We start from the raw sequence: 21,099 nt of genomic DNA, 5'->3' as shown, positions 1-21,099 counted from the left end.
TTTTAAAATTACTTCTGTTCTTTTGTACTTTCTCTTCATCAAAAAATTCTGAAAAAAAAGTGCAACTGTTTTCTGTATTGATAATGTCTCTTGAGCAGCAAATGAACATATCAGAATGATTTGTAAAGGATCATTTGATACTGAAGACTGGAGTAATGATACTGAAAATTCAGCTTTGCCTTCATTCTAAAATATAATAAAATACAGAAAGGAGTTAATTTAAATTGTAATATATTTCCCAATATTGTTACTATATGCATAAAAGCACCTTTCAAAAACAAATTATTTCCTACCATAAAAGTTTGAACTGTAGGCCTACATCAATTCATTTCAAAACCTGATTTAATTGTCTAAATACTTTTTTGGCCACTGTAGCTTTGGAATTTATAGTGACAGATCTATTGTTTACCCGAATAATGGCAAAAAAAAAAGTCCAATTACACAAATTTAATTATACACTTTAATCTTTAGTTTTGCTTGATCACAACAGAAGTAAAAATGAACAGATGTTTTAGTTAATACTTATTAACATTAACAGACGTTTCCAAAAACCTTTTATGTGCATCACATATAGCCAGCTTCTTATTGAACAGATTAAATCTGGTAATGCATAAAGCGACTCCGCACATAACCTTTTTTTTTTTTTTTTTCAAAACTATGATCAATGTTTGTCAGCAGCATTTGTAGTTTGCCACAATAACACGGTCCACATCTCAAAAAGCAGTATAGGTGTGAATGTGGCGGCATCCTGCTGTGAGGGAGATTTCCATCAGCATGGACTAAACCTCTTGTTAAAAATGGAAGGCAAATGGATATACTGCAAAATACTGGAAATATTCTGAACGTTTTCTAATAATACCTTTTTTTTTTAATTGAAAAATATAAAATACATTTCAGGTTTGTGATGCTTAACTTATCACAGTATCAGGAACCGGTTAACGGTATGAAGGTTTTGAATCAGTATAGACTACTTCATTATTTGAATCAGCGTGTGTGCTATACTTTGGAAGACTGGTAATCGCTAGTTTTGTCAGGACTGTGTGACTGAATAAAGTCAGTGATTATGGAGGCCACAGACTCAGGTTTGTTGAGGTGAATATGATGATCCCCTTCCACATCAACAATGGTGGCCTGAGAAGAGAGAGAAAGATATTTCTAGATAATACCATTCCAGACAGACATTTTGCACTTATGTTTGTGTGCATGTGCGCACATCTCACTTTTTGCTCATTCCAGCTCTTCAGAATCTTATCGATATATCCATCAGGTAGAACAAATGTTTTGAACAGGCCGTCTTTTGCCCTGAACAAATAAATAAATCAAAATCATCTTTGATTTTGAAACAATAAGGCAACGTATGTCACAGGACACAAATGCAGTCTGATAGTGTATGTAACTGATGTGTGGATAAAAATGTGTTTATAACTAGCAAAGCATTTACTTCAGCCATACCTAACATGCATTTATACAATTGTTTGCAGATGCAACTTGGTTTATATATATATATATATATATATATATATATATATATATCTCTTATTGTCTAATACAGTGACATTCAGGCATTTTAAATTTGACTTAATGCTTTTGTAGGCCATGCAGTATATTTGAAATATTTTTCATACTGTACATTATAAGGTTATGATACCTAAAGTGACATGTACCATTTAAAATGACAGATTTTCAACTTTTAGTTTTTATTTTGAAATTATTCAGACATAATGCAGAGGATTTAATATCTGTCCGTTTTAATAATTTGAATAATTGTGCATCTCTAATTTTCAGCATTGTGCTTAAATGTGCACAGTGCTTCTGATGAACATTATGAAAACCTTGAAAACTGTGTGTGTGCGTATATATGTGAACTCACAGCAGTATCATCACTGGGGTTTTAACTAGTGATATCATGTAGAGGCACTGTTCCATGTTATTATTCACAATGTTTTTCTGAAACAAAACCAAATATCATCAGTTGGCAAAAAAAGAGAGAGATATAAAATAAAAACGTATAAAAACACACTATACACATCATGATAAATGTTTGTTCCTCATTTATCATGATATGTATAGTGTGTTTTTATACGTTCCTTCATAAACACAAAACATTCGTATAGAAGAAACCATGACAAAAAAGGGAATAAACCACTGTATTTGATATAAATTTGTATAAATGTATCTGTGAGGAATTCCAGTCAGGATTTAGGCCGTATCATCGTACAGAGACTGCTCTCATTAGAGTTACAAATGACCTGCTTCTATCATCTGATCGTGGTTGTATCTCTTTATTAGTTCTACTGGATCTTAGCACTGCGTTCAACACTATCGACCAAAACATACTTTTAAATAGACTAGAACACTTTGTTGGCATTAGTGGAAGTGCCTTAGCATGGTTCAAATCGTACTTATCTGACCGCCATCAATTCTTAGCAGTGAATGAAGAGGTATCATATCGATCACAAGTCCAGTATGGAGTACCTCAAGGCTCAGTACTAGGGCTGTTACTTTTCACGCTTTACATGTTACCCTTGGGAGATATTATCAGGAGACATGGTGTTAGCATTCACTGTTATGCTGATGATACTCAGCTCTATATTTCTTCACGGCCTGGTGAAACACACCAAATTGAGAAACTAACGGAATGCATAGTCGATATAAAAAAACTGGATGACGAGTAACTTCTTACTGCTAAATTCTGAAAAAACAGAGGTGTTAATTATCGGACCTAAAAACCCAACATGTAATAACCTAGAACACTATCTAACACTTGACGGCTGCTCTGTCAATTCTTCTTCATCAGTTAGGAACCTAGGTGTGCTGTTGGATAGCAATCTTTCATTTGACAGCCATGTTTCTAGCATCTGTAAAACTGTGTTTTTCCATCTCAAAAACATATCTATATTGTGACCTATGCTCAAATGCAGAACGCTAATTCATGCGTTTATGACCTCAAGGTTAGACTATTGTAATGCTTTATTGGGTGGTTGTTCTGCACGCTTGATCAACAAACTACAGTTGGTCCAAAATGCCGCAGCTAGAGTTCTTACTAGAACCAGGAAGTATGACCATATTAGCCCGGTTCTGTCAACACTGCACTGGCCCCCTATCAAACATCATATAGATTTTAAAATCTTGTTAACTACTTATAAAGCCCTGAATGGCTTAGCTCCTCAGTACCTGAGCGAGCTGTTATCACATTATAGTCCTCCATGTCCGCTGCGTTCTCAAAACTCTGTCTGTTTGATAATACCTAGAATATCAAAATCGACTGCGGGCGGCAGATCCTTTTCCTATTTAGCACCCAAACTCTGGAACAATCTACCTAACACTGTTCGGGAGGCAGACACACTCTGTCAGTTTAAATCTAGATTAAAGACACATTTCTTTAACCTGGCGTACACATAACACACTAATACACTTCTATTATTCGGGAGATGACGTCTCCCTGATCGTCGGCGGAGGCCGGGACACCTGGATGAGCCCCGGGGACATATCCCCAGTGAAGACCTCGATTTAAATACAATAAAACTAAAAACTAAAGAAAATAACTAAAAATATAATAAAATACCTAACTACATAATACTATTATTGTTAGAAATTGCAACAATATAAAATAGAAATATAATACATTTATACATTTAAAATTTTAATTAAAACAATAAGTAAACAATAAATAAACAATAATCTCATGGCCAGAGGAGAACTGGTCCCCGACTGAGCCTGGTTTCTCCCAAGGTTTTTTTCTCGATTCTGTCACAGAGGGAGTTTTGGTTCCTTGCAGCTGTTGCCTCTGGCTTGCTCAGTTTGGGACACTTAATTTCTAGCGATTATCGTCAATTTGATTTCGCCAGTACTATTTAAACTAAACTGAGCTAGACAATGACATCTCTGAATTCAATAATGAAATGCCTTAACTGAAAATTGAGTGTTTAATCTTATTTTTATACATTACTGACACTCTATCCTCCAATTTGATACTGTTAAGTGCTTTGACACAATCTGTATTGTTAAAAGCGCTATATAAATAAAGATGACTTGACTATGATAATATAAGTTTTTGGAAGATATGTGACAGATGAATATGGCTCAAACAGTCAAACTAAATCTGAAATCTTGTTATCATGAATAAACCAGAATGTAAAGGAATGAATAAATAAATATACTGAAATGGCTCACCAGGTTGATCCTGAAATCTCTGGTGAATACAAATCCTTCAAGAGAAAGGAAGTAATTTAGAGAAAAAGTGAGAAAATCTGGGTCCATAGAATAAGTGTGCAATTGCTGTATGTCTTACCTCCCTCAACTTCTCTGACCGCTCGCGCTAACAGAATGTCTGCAGACTGATCGGAAAGAGAAGGGTTTGCAGCCTTCAACCTGAAAGAGGATAATATTAATAACAATAATAATAATAATAATAATAAATTTGATTGTTTTATTCATCAAATAATCTTGAAAAAATATATCATGGTTTACAGAAAAATATTAAGCAGCACAACTGTTTTCAACATATCTAACGATAAGCTATGTTTCTTAAGCATTAAATTGGCATAGAATGATTTCTGAACGATCATGTGACACTGAAAACTGGAATAATGATGCTGAAATTTCAACTTTGCAATCAATATAAGGTGGACAAATCATAAATCAAAACTTAAAAATGCCAAAACTTTTGTTAAAAGAGAAATAATAATAAAAAAAAAAAGTAAAAAGTTGAAATGCAATCACATTTTCTTCCCTATTGTGACTTGATTTTATCCATTTTTTTAAATAAATAATTTATAATAAACAGCAATATTCCAGAAAAAAAAGAAGAATTCTAATTGAATTTAGTCATGCAGTGTGATCCAGGCAGATGAAATCTTTCAGTAAAATTATCATTTATTTAAAGACAAAAATTATAAATGATACAAATGCAATTTTACTGAAAGACTTCGTCTGCCTGGATCGCACTACATCAATTGTCTATTTTTGGAAGTCAGAAAACCTTAAAATTGTGGGATAGAACTTGGCTAAAACTCAACAGAATACAAAACAAGAAGACTCATGTGCTATACATTTGTGCCTGTAACTAAACATCAGGCATTCTTCACCTTTCTTTGGCTTTCTCATACGTGTACACCCTCTCTTTCCTCTCCTCCGTCTTGTTGTCATACTGGATCTGATCATTTATCCCTTTTCTCATGTTCTTAAACATGTCAGTCTAAAGAAAGACAAATAAACATGTATGTTGTTATCATTGCCGCATGGATGTTGAATAAGAAGTCTTCTGTATGATTTACAGCTAAATGCTCCATTTATTGTTACCATTTGTGTTGGGAGGAATCCATAATTATCCAGGAGAACTACGGCATCAACCATCTCTGGGTACAAGGCACTAAACTGGAAAACCAGAAGGAACTGTTATCACACACTACATTGGTTCTCAGTTGTTGCAAAACCAAAAATGTATCCGTTGAAGGACAGCAGATAAAAACAATGCTAGGCAGCCTTAGGAAGCACAGAAAGATAGCAAAAAGTTAATAATTTTGCAAACCTCTACAGCTCACCGTAATATTAAATCATTTAAAGACACTTTCATTTACACTGCATCATTTTAGTACTGTGATAGGTTGTCCCTTTATGTCAAATCATGAAGAAAAGACAATTGAGAAACACTGTACTAAACAACTATAACATTTACAGAAACATGAAAATGGATACTCACTATTCCTGCCACATTCCCACCTGTTAAAGAAACATTAAATAATAAACCCAAATAATTAATCCAGTTCAAAAACAGCTTCTGCTCATTTGAATGTTATGAATGTGTGCTACTTATTTGTGAAAGTTATTTTTATTGTAATTTCACATATTCCAGTGTTATCCAGTAATCATGATTATTATTTATTATATTTAATTACTAATAATAATTATTATGTTGAAGCTATATTATGTTATTCGACTGTGTATTAATTTTGTTTATAAATTTGTGCAAGGTAATGTTAATGTGTTCACATCTCTTGTTTTCCTATATCTTTACCCACAACTAAATACCTTTAAATTATTATTATGGCGTTCATCCCACAGTGTCCTTCTAATGCCCTCTCACTGATCTACTAACATATATTTATGTCACAGACGGAAAGTACAAAAGAAACAAAAAACAAGGGATTTACAGAGCACGACAGTAACATAGCTTTACAATAATTAATTAAATTATCATCAGTTAATTTACAGTTTACATAGATGCTCTGACCTTTCACACACAAAAGAGAACTTTGACCTGGCAGTGAATGAAGACAGCAGTAACAAAGCTTACTCACCCATACTATGTCCAATGATAGAGAATCGTTTCCACTGAAGAGCTGCAAACAAATGCAGAAAAAAATATAGATATACCTATGTTTTAAATGAATTTTGCCTTATTTTCAGTAAAAATAACAAAAAATTAAAACAAGATCATTTTTAAGCAACTTGTTTTCATAGATTGTGTCTTGAATATAAGCCTATTTTTTGTTTTTCCACAATAACAGTTTTTTTTTCCTCTTGTTTTTTTTTTTTAAACTTGCTTAGGCATAAATCAGTTAAATCAAATTGCCACAATGCACTAAAATTTAAATTAATTAGTGTTACTTCTCAAGTACATTTATCGTGTTTCAAGAATGATGAAGAACGTTTTTGTAGTGAAGACGATTCCGAGAAGGCAGAGTTGCTTCAAACCTTCTACAACTCGCCGCACATCTGCCACGTACAAAGGGAAGCTGTAAAAGCATCCATCAGGCCTATGAGACGAGAGACCATGACCTGGAAAGTCAATGGCTATGAATCTCCAGTCTGGAAGAGATGTGGAGAAAAACAAAGAGAACACAAATTATTTTCACTTCAGTAATGTTTCTAGATGAGGTGTGTAAGAATGAATTTATCCACGTGGCCCTTCATAACGTTAATAGATTTTCTGGACTCGGAAACGCTATACCTTTAGGAAGCAATGGAATCAGGGTATTGAACGTCCCACAGTTGTCAGCCCAACCATGCAAGCACAGCACTGGATGGCCATTAGAAGGACCCCAAACCTGACCTCTCATCTCTCCCCATGGGACAGTCATTCTGAACTCAGACGCTGTTTTGAAGTACAGAAATATGAAAACTAGTGAACAGTGCACCCTACGTGTATTTAAAAGTTAATTTTGATGATGAATGTTACCCAGCAAAATTTTCTATTAAAAAAGACAGTTTCTTACCTGCTCTCTTCATCGTGTTTGTGGCAAAGTTTCTGAGGCTCGTGGAGGCAGGCAGCATTCTTACACCCTGCATAATTAATAGAAAAAGATGTTTGTAAATTTTGGAGGGCTTACACCTTATTCATTTAATAATGACATGCAAACACAAAAGTTTGCTGACTATAACTTCACAGATGCAGAACAGACATGCAAATATAATAATTTAACATATGCATTTCAGAAGCTGTTATGCTCCTAAACAATCTCGGAACATTATAAGGAAATACATCTATATAAAATACACGATGATACGTTAAACTTACGTCGAGGGATATATATCGCCTGCTCTTCAAGTTCACTATTTACAAGCACATCACTGTGAGCAAGGTGCAGCCTATCCAGTGAGTTTTAAAGGATTTCAAAATAAAAGCTCAATGTTAATTCCCCCAAAAATGCATCTGGAAAATAAATAAAACAAAAACGCATTTTCAAAACTTTAAATCTGATACCCTACAAAACTACACTCCAATATAAACACCGTGCTTCGTGTACTATTATTACTTCCTGTCCTACTTTTAGTTTGTAAATATCCGATCAAAAGGGAACAGTAAGCATTGCACTAATCGTGGCTTCACGCATCCAAAACACCAGGTAAACGCGTATACACAGTGAAATATGATTTGATTGTGATGCATGCTTTATAATATTCTGCTTTCTGTACAAGGTGGCTCGTTCGGCGTATTATTCAGTTCCTTTTTATCAGGAAACTCCATAATGTAATCAGAGACCTACATGATAAGCGCAACAATGAATGACAAATCAATGAATTACGAGGACAACTGACACGTTTATGCATTCGTAAATATTTATCTGCAAATTATAATGTGATGGTTATAACTGAAAACTGTTTATATTGCAGTACTTTGATTCGGATTGTGATTCAGTTTCGGTGTGGACGCAATGGAGGTCCGCTTCACGCGAGGCAAATCCGCGATCCTCGAGCGCTCGCTCACGCGTCCCAAAACCGAGGTGAGCGTGAGTGCGTTTGCGCTGCTCTTCTCGGAGATGGTGCAGTACTGCCAGAGCCGTGTGTACTCGGTGTCTGAGCTCCAGGCCCGGCTGGCTGACATGGGTCAGGGGGTTGGAGCCAGCCTTCTGGATGTTCTTGTGATGAGGGAGAAAAACGGGAAAAGAGAGACCAAAGTTTTGAACATACTTCTCTTTATTAAGGTATTACTGTTTATTTGTTTTGCAGAGTGTAGATCATTTTTGGTTACAGGAACAGTTCATCTAAAAATGAAAATCTGCTGAATCAAAGATGAGTTTGTTTCTTTAGATTTGGAGAAATTTAGCATCACTTGCTCACCTCTGCAGTGAATGGGTGCCGTCAGTATTGGAGTCCTAACTGCTGATATGAACATCAAAATAATCCATAAGTAATCCACTGAACTCCAGTCCATCAGTAACGTCTTATGTTTGTAAGAACGTGTGTGTTTATAAAAAAAACAAATCCATTATTAAGCAGTTTTAACCATAACTTCTGGCCAAAATAGAAGTCTTATTTGTAATATTGCTTCCTCCAGGGACAAAAAAAGTCTATTCTCTGTTGTCCTCTCACATCAAAATCCACCAATATATTTGTTTAGAACTGTTTTAGACTGTTTAACTGATGGAGTCATTATTTGTGGATGATTGTGATGTTTTTATCAGCTTTAAAGCTGTTTGAACTCATTCTGACGGCACCCATTCACTGCAGAGGATCCATTGGTGAGCAAGTGATGTAATGCTAAATTTCTCCAAATCTGTTCTGATGAAGAAACAAACTCATCTACATCTTGGATGACCTGAGGGTGAGTATATTTTCAGCCTGTTTTCATTGGCTGAACTACTTTAAAGTTCACAGCCTATAGTGTTAACTCTTTATTTCTTTCTTCCTAGGTAAACGTATGGAAAGCATTATTCGGCAAGGAAGCAGACAAACTGGAGCAAGCCAATGATGATGACAAAACATACTACATCATTGAAAAGGAGCCTTTGATCAATGCCTACATTTCAGTACCTAAAGAAAATAGCACTTTAAACTGTGCAGCCTTCACTGGTGGCATCGTGGAGGCTATTTTAACCCACAGTGGCTTCCCAGCCAAAGTCACTGTCCACTGGCATAAGGGAACCACACTGATGATCAAGTTTGATGAGGCAGTCATTGCTCGTGATAAAACTCTTGATGGCAGATAGCAGATTGCTTAGTACATCGAGTCTCAAGTTTAGCCTTGAGTGCAGAGTCTCAGCATTGTTTTTTTCCCCACTCATTTTTATAGCTTTCACTGCATCTATCACAGATCTCAAAATAACTTCAAGAATGTCTCTAGCTGTCCCTCTTTTTTAAAGATGTTACAGAATATTGCTGAGGACAAGCCACATCAACACAGTCACCTCACTAGTCCAGTCTTTACTGATACACTAATGCATTGAGGAGTTATTTTTGGGGTGTTCATTTTACAAATGTATCATAATAAGACATTAATAAATTATAATAAATGATAAATTAAATCAATGTTGAATTTAGGCTTGGATTGCAGTGGAATTGAGTATCGCTGCACTGATATTGACAAAAAATTAAAAAATGTTAACGTACACCTTTTAACTGTTAGTTGCTCAGAATTGTACATATGTCAAAATGAAAACTAGTGCTAGCAGAGATACATATGCTCATAAACAGTAGCAGAGATGTTTTATTTACAGTGTGAATGATTATATTTGGATTTGATTTTTGTGTTATAGAGGATTGCTGTTATGTATATGTTTCATTTGTTCATGTTTCACTTTTTATCACTAAATATAATAAAGTCTTTGTAAACTGCAAGGAGAGATGAGGAAATATTGTTCCTTAAAATGTTTTCCATGTTAATATTTTCTGTGTAAATGTTGTACAGTAGTTACAAGAGTAATTGTTAATAATAGTGATTATTAACACTCTTAATGTAACATTTTGTCTGCTTCATTGTATTTTTTTTAAATGATAGTTACAGCAGTTTTTTTGCAGCAACAACAATTACTAGTAAATGGTAGGGAACTTTTGTCAGGAACAGGATTTAGCAGTTCAGTGTAATTAAGTGCAATCATGACATTAGTGTCTTGATTTTCATGTTGTAAAAAATCACAAACTATTCCCAGTAAGTTACTTGTTTAGCCTCACACTGATTCTTAAGCACTGGGGAAAACAAGCTACAGAAAAATATAACATTAATCTGTTAAACATGTTCAAAGTTATAAAGCTACATTTGGTTGCAAGTTCCTGCTTCCATTTTCTCTGAAAGTTTTTTCCCCCTAACAGTCACTCAATACAGGTTAAAACCAATAAATAACAAATACAAAATTATATATTATCCTTTATATATATAAAAAAATATAGCATGGTTCCAAGCTTCATTATTGAATCACCACAGACAGAAAACTTTGAAAAAATTACCATGTTTTGCACATCATTTTAAATGCAGTAGTTGTTTTATTTTTATTTTGTTGCTTGCTACTACTGATAGTAAAAAAAAGAAAAATCTTTCAAACGTTTTTTTTTATATAATTTGTGACAGAGTTAAATAAATATAAAAGAAAAAACATAAAACAAAAGAGCTGTAAATTAAACTGAATAATTAATAATAAGTGTTTTAATTAGTGCTGTCAAACGATTAATTGCATTCAAAATACGTTTTTGTATAATATATGTATGTGTACTGTGCTTATTATGTATATATAAAAACACAGTTTGTATTTTGAATATATGTACATGTATATGCATTTATATTCTATATAAATATATTTAATATATAAACATATATTTTTCTTAAATATATATACATGCATGTGTTTGTATTTATATATACATAATAAATATACACAGTACACACTCATATATTATGTAAACAACAAACTTTTATCTTGGATGCGATTAATCGTTTGACAGCACTAGTTTTAAAATATGAAGGATAATGCAATGTCATTTTTAAAATAGAGAAAATCAAATGGTACATTAGGGAACATCATCTGATTTGTTTCCAAGTAAAATTGAGAATAAATTAAAAATAAATAAAAATGAAAACCTCCCTTTTCCGGTATCACATAATACACAACAAGCTCTGTTTACAGTATCCACACGCCATGGAAGTTTCATGGCACCTCCTCAGCCTCAGAGTGTCACATGATGCTGTCTTGTCACGTGACCTAGTCGGAAGTTGCCTGACTGTGTTGCTCGCGAGCGAGTGGACGCTTGTAAACAAGCGGTAACCGGGGAGGAACCCGTCAATGAACCAAAATTGAGCAGACTCGGTCCCGTTGTGCTGTGATTTAAACTGGGATTTTAATGCCGACAGTCTCTGCGCGTGATTTTAAACCGCTGACATGGACGCGAATAAAGGCAATCATGTTTCCTCCGGTGAGTGATTAAAACGCTTGCGATGTGACGATTATAATGTTTATTATGGAGCCTTTCAGTGCGTCGATGGGGTGTTAGACCGCAAAAGTGGAAATATTGTCCTGTTTTTATGGAATGGATTACAAAATAGTGCGTTTATTTTCTGTTTTGTGCACAGAAGTGCTTAGGATGCACAACAATATCAAATGTCAAACAGAGTCTGGTGAAGTATTATTGGTCACGAGCACAGGATCAGATTGGGTTACTAGTCTAGCAATATTTCATTGATTTGGAAGTAAATAAATAGCTGTTTTTGTATGTATGTTATGATGATTCATGTAATTGTCTTGTCCTACATCCTCAAAAGAGCTCACAGAAATATTTAGTTTCGAGCAAGCTTGTGAACCTTTGTTCATCATGCAGATTCGTGTGGTCACTGTTTATGTTTCAGTTATGCTCCGTGCCATAACTAACAGTTACCATTGATCAGTATGTGTCCCCTCTAAAATGCAAAGTAGGGATTTGTGTGGAGTTTTCATTGACTTGCATCTTCCCTTTGGTCCCCTCAGTCCTAAATATTTGGTTACTCCTGTTTGAGGTTTGTTGAAAGCTTTTGTGGTTTGGATGATTCAGTATTACATCACGAGGCTGGAGAGACTGCTGTGTTAGTTCATGGACTGTGTATGTAATTTATTTTCCGCTTGGATTTTCTTCCTCATTTGTGTCACATTGACCTTATTCCTACAGTAACACCACAATGGAGTCATAAACGTTACTGGAAATTATAACTACATTTGCCAGCTGTTTTTACTTTCATTTCACTTGGTTTATAATGACCATAAAATCACTGAATGTGTAGAGAATCTAAAACTGATCTCAACAAGAGCCAGCGAATCAGTTTGAGATATTTTGGAGTTGTAGATTGGAGGCGTATAGTTTTTAAACTATGTCTAACACCACAGTATTGTTGTTCATTCTGATTGTTGATGGATCCTGTTGCACATTTTTCATGGCATTCAATTCTAAAATCCCACCATAATATTGGCTAGCAACTGCAACTTTTCAATTACAGTTATATATCCAAACTAATAATGGTAAATTGGGCTGTTTTTAAGTAGCTAAACATTAAGGTGAAAAAAAAATCTTTTTTGTTTTGGTCTTATTGTGAAAGAATGTTATTTTAAAAAAAGTCCTTATAATTTAGCAACTTGTTCCCCCACTGAAAGGACTTTCTGCTGGTTATTTGATAAAGTTAACCAATAGTCAAAAACCTATTTAGGATTTATTATAGAAAATCTTAATTCAGTTGAACTCCATCAGTTCCATAATGTAATACCCACTCCAATACACACTATCAACATCCAATCATTTCACAACAGATTAGAAAAAGTACTACATTGTTTCTTAATATTATGATGTTTTGCTCAAAAATGTTAAATTATTGAAGTAAAATGGTTTGTGTTTGCAATTCATGTTGTCTACAAAATAGTAAATCAGTTGCATAAAGGTAGTTCACACAGACCGCCTTTTTGCATGTACAGCTTTTCAGTTGTTTTTCCTTGAAAAACATGCAATAGATGGAAATGCTCAGCTGTTGTGGTTGCATCTTTTGCAGAATCTGAAACAAATGCTGCACTAATAAGTTAATAGAAGCTCAAATTTTAAACAAGACTTCCCTTTTTTTAAATAAATGTCTTCTAGTTGTACATACATGAAATATATCTTGAGATTGAGAATATTTCATAATTTGGGTTTTTTTTTCTAGTGTTGCGCTTATTTATTTATTTATTTTACTGAAACCAAAATTAGATTTTTCATTTTGCTAAAAACAAAAAACAAATATAAAGCAGTCAGTCATAGTACAGTTCTTTGGCAATGAGACGCATCTCAATATTTAAACCAAACAAGTTTTACATATTGCTATTGTAACATTATATTTGGTCTCCGTGAAGTGTGTTCAGTCCACACAGCTTACAAGTTCAGCTGTTGTGGTTTATCTACATTTTGTGCACAAAAACATCTTTTGGTCATAAAACATAATTGCAGCCCTTTTTTGGTTGCTGAAATTTCAATGCATCCCAAGTTTTTCATTACATTAATGTACCCACAGATTTGTTTGTGTTGTGTGGGTGTGTGGAGTTCATGGGTGGCTCAGGCAGAACGACAAATCCTGATGTCATCTGTGATAGGGTTATGATAACATGCTGATAGTCAAACCCTTGACTTATTATGACAGCAAGAGCGTGTGAGGAGCCAGTGTACGCCTGTGCTCCGAAAACATGGCTATACCTGTAAAACTGGACGGATGAGATTTTTTCAGTTTATTTTTCAGCATTTGATTGACTCTGTCAATTGTAGTCATTCTCCAGTGCTCATGAGTGGCTTTAGACGCCCACATCCACTGCAATTTTGCTGTGAAGATTCCTATCACTTCACTAGACTACACTGAAAATCTTCCTGTTATATAGTAACAAGAATGCGGCGCATTTGAGGCATTGTGCTTTAAGGCTAGATTTTTGGCTCTGACAGGCACAAAGATTTGCTGCTAGATGAACGATGGTTTTGATTAGAGAGGCCAATGAGAGGCAATAGGTAGAGTTTCAAGTCTCTCTCCATTTTTGCTTAATCATGCAGTCATCGGCAGGTCAGGTGATCAAGAAAGTATAGAAATCAGGGAAATCACATCAGCTTGGATACTCAGTGTGAACAGTACAGGAACTTAAAGGAACACTTGATTGTCTGTACTTTCTGCTGTGTGGTACTAAAACGGCATGAAATTTCCTGTATATCAGCCCACACACGCTGCGATCATTAATCTCATTTAAGTGGCTGACTCACCTACTTTTGTCTTTTGTATTTCACTTTTCGTTCAGCCTAGATTAGACGCTGTCACTCTGGATTGTGATTTATGAGGCATGAAAAATGGTGTTCCACCATATTTCCGTAACATATGTAGGTGTGTAGCTGTGTATAATATGATTAATCTCAATAAAAAAGAAATTAATATGGCATAGTTTCATTATCAAATTGTCTGTTATTTAATTAAACAAATATATGCGAAATACATTTGCTTAAATCATCTTCCCTTAACTTGTAATGAGAAGCACTTCACGCTGTTATCAACGAGATTTAAGAGCCCCTTCTTTTTTTTTCTTGCTTTTTTATTTTACTGTGAAATATCACAATATTAATAATAATTTTTGTTTCATTTTATTTAATTTAGTAATAAAATAATACAATTTATTGTTTTTATTTTTATTTTATAGTCATATATAATCACAACATATTTGCCTAATTTTGTCCAGCCCTGCAAACACAGTAGACCTTTTTAATTGGATTTTAAATCACCAAAAATAATAGATTTTTCATCAAATCATGCAGCCCTTTGTGTGATCTATAATTTACTCAGTGATATATCTGCTATAATCTTGACAGTTCTTTGTCTGCGGCTATGTAATTTAGATAACTGCAGGTCATTGTGGCTGAATGAATCACTTATTGTTTTGGTTTGCACAAAAAAAAGGTCTTTACAGAATTGCACAAGAAAAACCTGCTTTCACCACTTTAAAAAGTCATATTTCCTGTAATTTCAGAAATGCTTAGAAACACTTTTGGGAAGTGTTTACTTAGTGATTTGTGGAGAAAGAAAGAAGCATTATTTTGACTGTTCCAAAGAACAGCTGTATAGGATATGCATATTTAAGTTTTTGACACTTTTTCATTGTGAGAAATGAAGACAAGCTGTGAAACTCACAGAGCTTTGAGGGCACACTTAGAGACTGAAATAAAATCCAGCATTCATTCAAAAAAATTAAAGACATGTCCTTGACAAAATAACCAGTCTTAAGCCCCTTTCACATGACTTGCTATGGAGTGAAGCATTAAAATTTGCTGCATTGCAGGTCAACAATGAAGCCTTGACAATTTTATGTTCTTTTCAAGAGGTCTTTGACAATCTGCCCAGTCTCAAGTGATCTCGCATCACTTTAAGGAAGAGAACGCTCATCAGATCTCAAGTTTCGGGTTGTGCATATAGGTGATCTCTGTCTTGCTCAAGTAGACTGAAGTTCACATCCTTAGGCTCTAGTTGAGGCCATCTTGTCTTTCAGTCTGTCTGTGATCTTAGTGTGAAATTTGATTCAAATTAAATTAAAGGGGTCATATGACGTTGCTAAAAAGAACATTATTTGGTGTATTTGGTGTAATGCAATATGTTTATGCGGTTTAGGGTTAAAAAACACATTATTTTCCACATACTGTACATTATTGTTGCTCCTATATGCTTCGCCTTTCTGAAACACGTCAGTTTTTACAAAGCTCATCATTCTGAGAAGCGAGGCGTGCTCTGATTGGCCAGCTATCCAGTGCGTTGTGATTGGCCGAATGCCTCAAGCGTGAGACGGAAATGTTACACCCCTCACTGTATTGTGATGCCATGTCCCGGCGCGACGACACAAAAACAATAAAACCCATTATAAACGAGGCATTTGTTACATCCAGTGGGGACATATTTACTGATAATAATGACTTATACTTTTTACGCATCGCGTTGCAAACATTACCATGTTTGCATTTGTGATCGGAGAAACGACAAATAACAATCGCTACTCTACACTGCTCAAAACTCCTGTTTGAATAGTCAGTGGCAAATTCTTTGAATAAGAAAACTTACTTACAGGCTGTGAGTCAGAAGTGCCAGACTGTCCTTACAAAGTTGGAATTGTCCCACTTTATAGAAACAGCCTTTGTGCACAGTTACTCCCAGGTTCAGGAAACAGTCTTCTGTAAAATGCGCTGCACACACTCTAATATTTGGGTTGAACTGTTCTGGAACAATGTTTTTCAAGGTACATTTATCGTGTTTCAAGAATGATGAAGAACGTTTTTGTAGTGAAGACGATTCCGAGAAGGCAGAGTTGCTTCAAACCTTCTACAACTCGCCGCACATCTGCCACGTACAAAGGGAAGCTGTAAAAGCATCCATCAGGCCTATGAGACGAGAGACCATGACCTGGAAAGTCAATGGCTATGAATCTCCAGTCTGGAAGAGATGTGGAGAAAAACAAAGAGAACACAAATTATTTTCACTTCAGTAATGTTTCTAGATGAGGTGTGTAAGAATGAATTTATCCACGTGGCCCTTCATAACGTTAATAGATTTTCTGGACTCGGAAACGCTATACCTTTAGGAAGCAATGGAATCAGGGTATTGAACGTCCCACAGTTGTCAGCCCAACCATGCAAGCACAGCACTGGATGGCCATTAGAAGGACCCCAAACCTGACCTCTCATCTCTCCCCATGGGACAGTCATTCTGAACTCAGACGCTGTTTTGAAGTACAGAAATATGAAAACTAGTGAACAGTGCACCCTACGTGTATTTAAAAGTTAATTTTGATGATGAATGTTACCCAGCAAAATTTTCTATTAAAAAAGACAGTTTCTTACCTGCTCTCTTCATCGTGTTTGTGGCAAAGTTTCTGAGGCTCGTGGAGGCAGGCAGCATTCTTACACCCTGCATAATTAATAGAAAAAGATGTTTGTAAATTTTGGAGGGCTTACACCTTATTCATTTAATAATGACATGCAAACACAAAAGTTTGCTGACTATAACTTCACAGATGCAGAACAGACATGCAAATATAATAATTTAACATATGCATTTCAGAAGCTGTTATGCTCCTAAACAATCTCGGAACATTATAAGGAAATACATCTATATAAAATACACGATGATACGTTAAACTTACGTCGAGGGATATATATCGCCTGCTCTTCAAGTTCACTATTTACAAGCACATCACTGTGAGCAAGGTGCAGCCTATCCAGTGAGTTTTAAAGGATTTCAAAATAAAAGCTCAATGTTAATTCCCCCAAAAATGCATCTGGAAAATAAATAAAACAAAAACGCATTTTCAAAACTTTAAATCTGATACCCTACAAAACTACACTCCAATATAAACACCGTGCTTCGTGTACTATTATTACTTCCTGTCCTACTTTTAGTTTGTAAATATCCGATCAAAAGGGAACAGTAAGCATTGCACTAATCGTGGCTTCACGCATCCAAAACACCAGGTAAACGCGTATACACAGTGAAATATGATTTGATTGTGATGCATGCTTTATAATATTCTGCTTTCTGTACAAGGTGGCTCGTTCGGCGTATTATTCAGTTCCTTTTTATCAGGAAACTCCATAATGTAATCAGAGACCTACATGATAAGCGCAACAATGAATGACAAATCAATGAATTACGAGGACAACTGACACGTTTATGCATTCGTAAATATTTATCTGCAAATTATAATGTGATGGTTATAACTGAAAACTGTTTATATTGCAGTACTTTGATTCGGATTGTGATTCAGTTTCGGTGTGGACGCAATGGAGGTCCGCTTCACGCGAGGCAAATCCGCGATCCTCGAGCGCTCGCTCACGCGTCCCAAAACCGAGGTGAGCGTGAGTGCGTTTGCGCTGCTCTTCTCGGAGATGGTGCAGTACTGCCAGAGCCGTGTGTACTCGGTGTCTGAGCTCCAGGCCCGGCTGGCTGACATGGGTCAGGGGGTTGGAGCCAGCCTTCTGGATGTTCTTGTGATGAGGGAGAAAAACGGGAAAAGAGAGACCAAAGTTTTGAACATACTTCTCTTTATTAAGGTATTACTGTTTATTTGTTTTGCAGAGTGTAGATCATTTTTGGTTACAGGAACAGTTCATCTAAAAATGAAAATCTGCTGAATCAAAGATGAGTTTGTTTCTTTAGATTTGGAGAAATTTAGCATCACTTGCTCACCTCTGCAGTGAATGGGTGCCGTCAGTATTGGAGTCCTAACTGCTGATATGAACATCAAAATAATCCATAAGTAATCCACTGAACTCCAGTCCATCAGTAACGTCTTATGTTTGTAAGAACGTGTGTGTTTATAAAAAAAACAAATCCATTATTAAGCAGTTTTAACCATAACTTCTGGCCAAAATAGAAGTCTTATTTGTAATATTGCTTCCTCCAGGGACAAAAAAAGTCTATTCTCTGTTGTCCTCTCACATCAAAATCCACCAATATATTTGTTTAGAACTGTTTTAGACTGTTTAACTGATGGAGTCATTATTTGTGGATGATTGTGATGTTTTTATCAGCTTTAAAGCTGTTTGAACTCATTCTGACGGCACCCATTCACTGCAGAGGATCCATTGGTGAGCAAGTGATGTAATGCTAAATTTCTCCAAATCTGTTCTGATGAAGAAACAAACTCATCTACATCTTGGATGACCTGAGGGTGAGTATATTTTCAGCCTGTTTTCATTGGCTGAACTACTTTAAAGTTCACAGCCTATAGTGTTAACTCTTTATTTCTTTCTTCCTAGGTAAACGTATGGAAAGCATTATTCGGCAAGGAAGCAGACAAACTGGAGCAAGCCAATGATGATGACAAAACATACTACATCATTGAAAAGGAGCCTTTGATCAATGCCTACATTTCAGTACCTAAAGAAAATAGCACTTTAAACTGTGCAGCCTTCACTGGTGGCATCGTGGAGGCTATTTTAACCCACAGTGGCTTCCCAGCCAAAGTCACTGTCCACTGGCATAAGGGAACCACACTGATGATCAAGTTTGATGAGGCAGTCATTGCTCGTGATAAAACTCTTGATGGCAGATAGCAGATTGCTTAGTACATCGAGTCTCAAGTTTAGCCTTGAGTGCAGAGTCTCAGCATTGTTTTTTTCCCCACTCATTTTTATAGCTTTCACTGCATCTATCACAGATCTCAAAATAACTTCAAGAATGTCTCTAGCTGTCCCTCTTTTTTAAAGATGTTACAGAATATTGCTGAGGACAAGCCACATCAACACAGTCACCTCACTAGTCCAGTCTTTACTGATACACTAATGCATTGAGGAGTTATTTTTGGGGTGTTCATTTTACAAATGTATCATAATAAGACATTAATAAATTATAATAAATGATAAATTAAATCAATGTTGAATTTAGGCTTGGATTGCAGTGGAATTGAGTATCGCTGCACTGATATTGACAAAAAATTAAAAAATGTTAACGTACACCTTTTAACTGTTAGTTGCTCAGAATTGTACATATGTCAAAATGAAAACTAGTGCTAGCAGAGATACATATGCTCATAAACAGTAGCAGAGATGTTTTATTTACAGTGTGAATGATTATATTTGGATTTGATTTTTGTGTTATAGAGGATTGCTGTTATGTATATGTTTCATTTGTTCATGTTTCACTTTTTATCACTAAATATAATAAAGTCTTTGTAAACTGCAAGGAGAGATGAGGAAATATTGTTCCTTAAAATGTTTTCCATGTTAATATTTTCTGTGTAAATGTTGTACAGTAGTTACAAGAGTAATTGTTAATAATAGTGATTATTAACACTCTTAATGTAACATTTTGTCTGCTTCATTGTATTTTTTTTAAATGATAGTTACAGCAGTTTTTTTGCAGCAACAACAATTACTAGTAAATGGTAGGGAACTTTTGTCAGGAACAGGATTTAGCAGTTCAGTGTAATTAAGTGCAATCATGACATTAGTGTCTTGATTTTCATGTTGTAAAAAATCACAAACTATTCCCAGTAAGTTACTTGTTTAGCCTCACACTGATTCTTAAGCACTGGGGAAAACAAGCTACAGAAAAATATAACATTAATCTGTTAAACATGTTCAAAGTTATAAAGCTACATTTGGTTGCAAGTTCCTGCTTCCATTTTCTCTGAAAGTTTTTTCCCCCTAACAGTCACTCAATACAGGTTAAAACCAATAAATAACAAATACAAAATTATATATTATCCTTTATATATATAAAAAAATATAGCATGGTTCCAAGCTTCATTATTGAATCACCACAGACAGAAAACTTTGAAAAAATTACCATGTTTTGCACATCATTTTAAATGCAGTAGTTGTTTTATTTTTATTTTGTTGCTTGCTACTACTGATAGTAAAAAAAAGAAAAATCTTTCAAACGTTTTTTTTTATATAATTTGTGACAGAGTTAAATAAATATAAAAGAAAAAACATAAAACAAAAGAGCTGTAAATTAAACTGAATAATTAATAATAAGTGTTTTAATTAGTGCTGTCAAACGATTAATTGCATTCAAAATACGTTTTTGTATAATATATGTATGTGTACTGTGCTTATTATGTATATATAAAAACACAGTTTGTATTTTGAATATATGTACATGTATATGCATTTATATTCTATATAAATATATTTAATATATAAACATATATTTTTCTTAAATATATATACATGCATGTGTTTGTATTTATATATACATAATAAATATACACAGTACACACTCATATATTATGTAAACAACAAACTTTTATCTTGGATGCGATTAATCGTTTGACAGCACTAGTTTTAAAATATGAAGGATAATGCAATGTCATTTTTAAAATAGAGAAAATCAAATGGTACATTAGGGAACATCATCTGATTTGTTTCCAAGTAAAATTGAGA

General features: G+C 34.7%; 3 protein-coding genes across 4 annotated transcripts; 2 read left to right on the top strand and 1 right to left on the bottom strand.

Moving 5' to 3' along the window:
- Positions 1 to 439: 439 nt before the first annotated feature.
- Positions 440 to 7,584, bottom strand: LOC306873142 (serine hydrolase-like protein). Its single transcript, XM_079422214.1, has 13 exons — positions 7,520 to 7,584; positions 7,218 to 7,284; positions 6,953 to 7,096; positions 6,697 to 6,810; positions 6,300 to 6,341; positions 5,702 to 5,721; positions 5,302 to 5,376; positions 5,088 to 5,197; positions 4,292 to 4,371; positions 4,174 to 4,208; positions 1,871 to 1,947; positions 1,221 to 1,302; positions 440 to 1,131 (listed from the first exon to the last, which is right to left on the bottom strand). Exons 2-13 carry the CDS (start codon positions 7,273 to 7,275, stop codon positions 997 to 999), a joined length of 972 nt encoding a protein of 323 aa, XP_079278340.1. The 5' UTR covers positions 7,276 to 7,284; positions 7,520 to 7,584; the 3' UTR covers positions 440 to 996.
- Positions 7,585 to 7,802: 218 nt separating this feature from the next.
- LOC306873141 (trafficking protein particle complex subunit 5-like) lies at positions 7,803 to 10,613 on the top strand. Of its 2 annotated transcripts, XM_079422212.1 has the most exons (3): positions 7,803 to 7,847; positions 8,116 to 8,426; positions 9,135 to 10,613. In XM_079422212.1, the coding sequence occupies exons 2-3, from the start codon at positions 8,157 to 8,159 to the stop codon at positions 9,429 to 9,431; spliced, it is 567 nt and encodes a 188-aa protein (XP_079278338.1). In that variant the 5' UTR covers positions 7,803 to 7,847; positions 8,116 to 8,156; the 3' UTR covers positions 9,432 to 10,613. The 2 variants fall into 2 exon arrangements, with proteins under 2 accessions (XP_079278338.1, XP_079278339.1); XM_079422213.1 differs by having other exon boundaries at positions 7,810 to 8,426; positions 9,135 to 10,186.
- A 7,024-nt stretch (positions 10,614 to 17,637) lies between these two features.
- Positions 17,638 to 20,448, top strand: LOC306872586 (trafficking protein particle complex subunit 5-like). Its single transcript, XM_079421202.1, has 3 exons — positions 17,638 to 17,682; positions 17,951 to 18,261; positions 18,970 to 20,448. The coding sequence occupies exons 2-3, from the start codon at positions 17,992 to 17,994 to the stop codon at positions 19,264 to 19,266; spliced, it is 567 nt and encodes a 188-aa protein (XP_079277328.1). The 5' UTR covers positions 17,638 to 17,682; positions 17,951 to 17,991; the 3' UTR covers positions 19,267 to 20,448.
- The last annotated feature ends 651 nt before the right edge of the window (positions 20,449 to 21,099 follow it).

Source organism: Barbus barbus (genome assembly GCF_936440315.1).
Source record: "Barbus barbus genome assembly, chromosome: 7".
NCBI classification, from domain to species: Eukaryota; Metazoa; Chordata; class Actinopteri; order Cypriniformes; family Cyprinidae; genus Barbus; species Barbus barbus.
Note: the sequence above shows the minus strand (reverse complement) of the source record. Positions and strands in the feature narration are given on the sequence as shown.

What these genes read in the sequence shown, in the direction of transcription:
- LOC306873142 (XM_079422214.1), bottom strand. Translation starts at nt 7,275, where the DNA reads ATGCTGCCTGCCTCCACGAGCCTCAGAAACTTTGCCACAAACACGATG. An exon ending in GATTCCATTGCTTCCTAAAG is followed by an intron (nt 6,811 to 6,952) that starts GTATAGCGTTTC and finishes CATCTCTTCCAG; the next exon opens with ACTGGAGATTCATAGCCATT. An exon ending in TATGAGAAAGCCAAAGAAAG is followed by an intron (nt 4,372 to 5,087) that starts GTGAAGAATGCC and finishes ATCCTCTTTCAG; the next exon opens with GTTGAAGGCTGCAAACCCTT.
- LOC306873141 (XM_079422212.1), top strand. Translation starts at nt 8,157, where the DNA reads ATGGAGGTCCGCTTCACGCGAGGCAAATCCGCGATCCTCGAGCGCTCG. An exon ending in ACATACTTCTCTTTATTAAG is followed by an intron (nt 8,427 to 9,134) that starts GTATTACTGTTT and finishes CTTTCTTCCTAG; the next exon opens with GTAAACGTATGGAAAGCATT.
- LOC306872586 (XM_079421202.1), top strand. Translation starts at nt 17,992, where the DNA reads ATGGAGGTCCGCTTCACGCGAGGCAAATCCGCGATCCTCGAGCGCTCG. An exon ending in ACATACTTCTCTTTATTAAG is followed by an intron (nt 18,262 to 18,969) that starts GTATTACTGTTT and finishes CTTTCTTCCTAG; the next exon opens with GTAAACGTATGGAAAGCATT.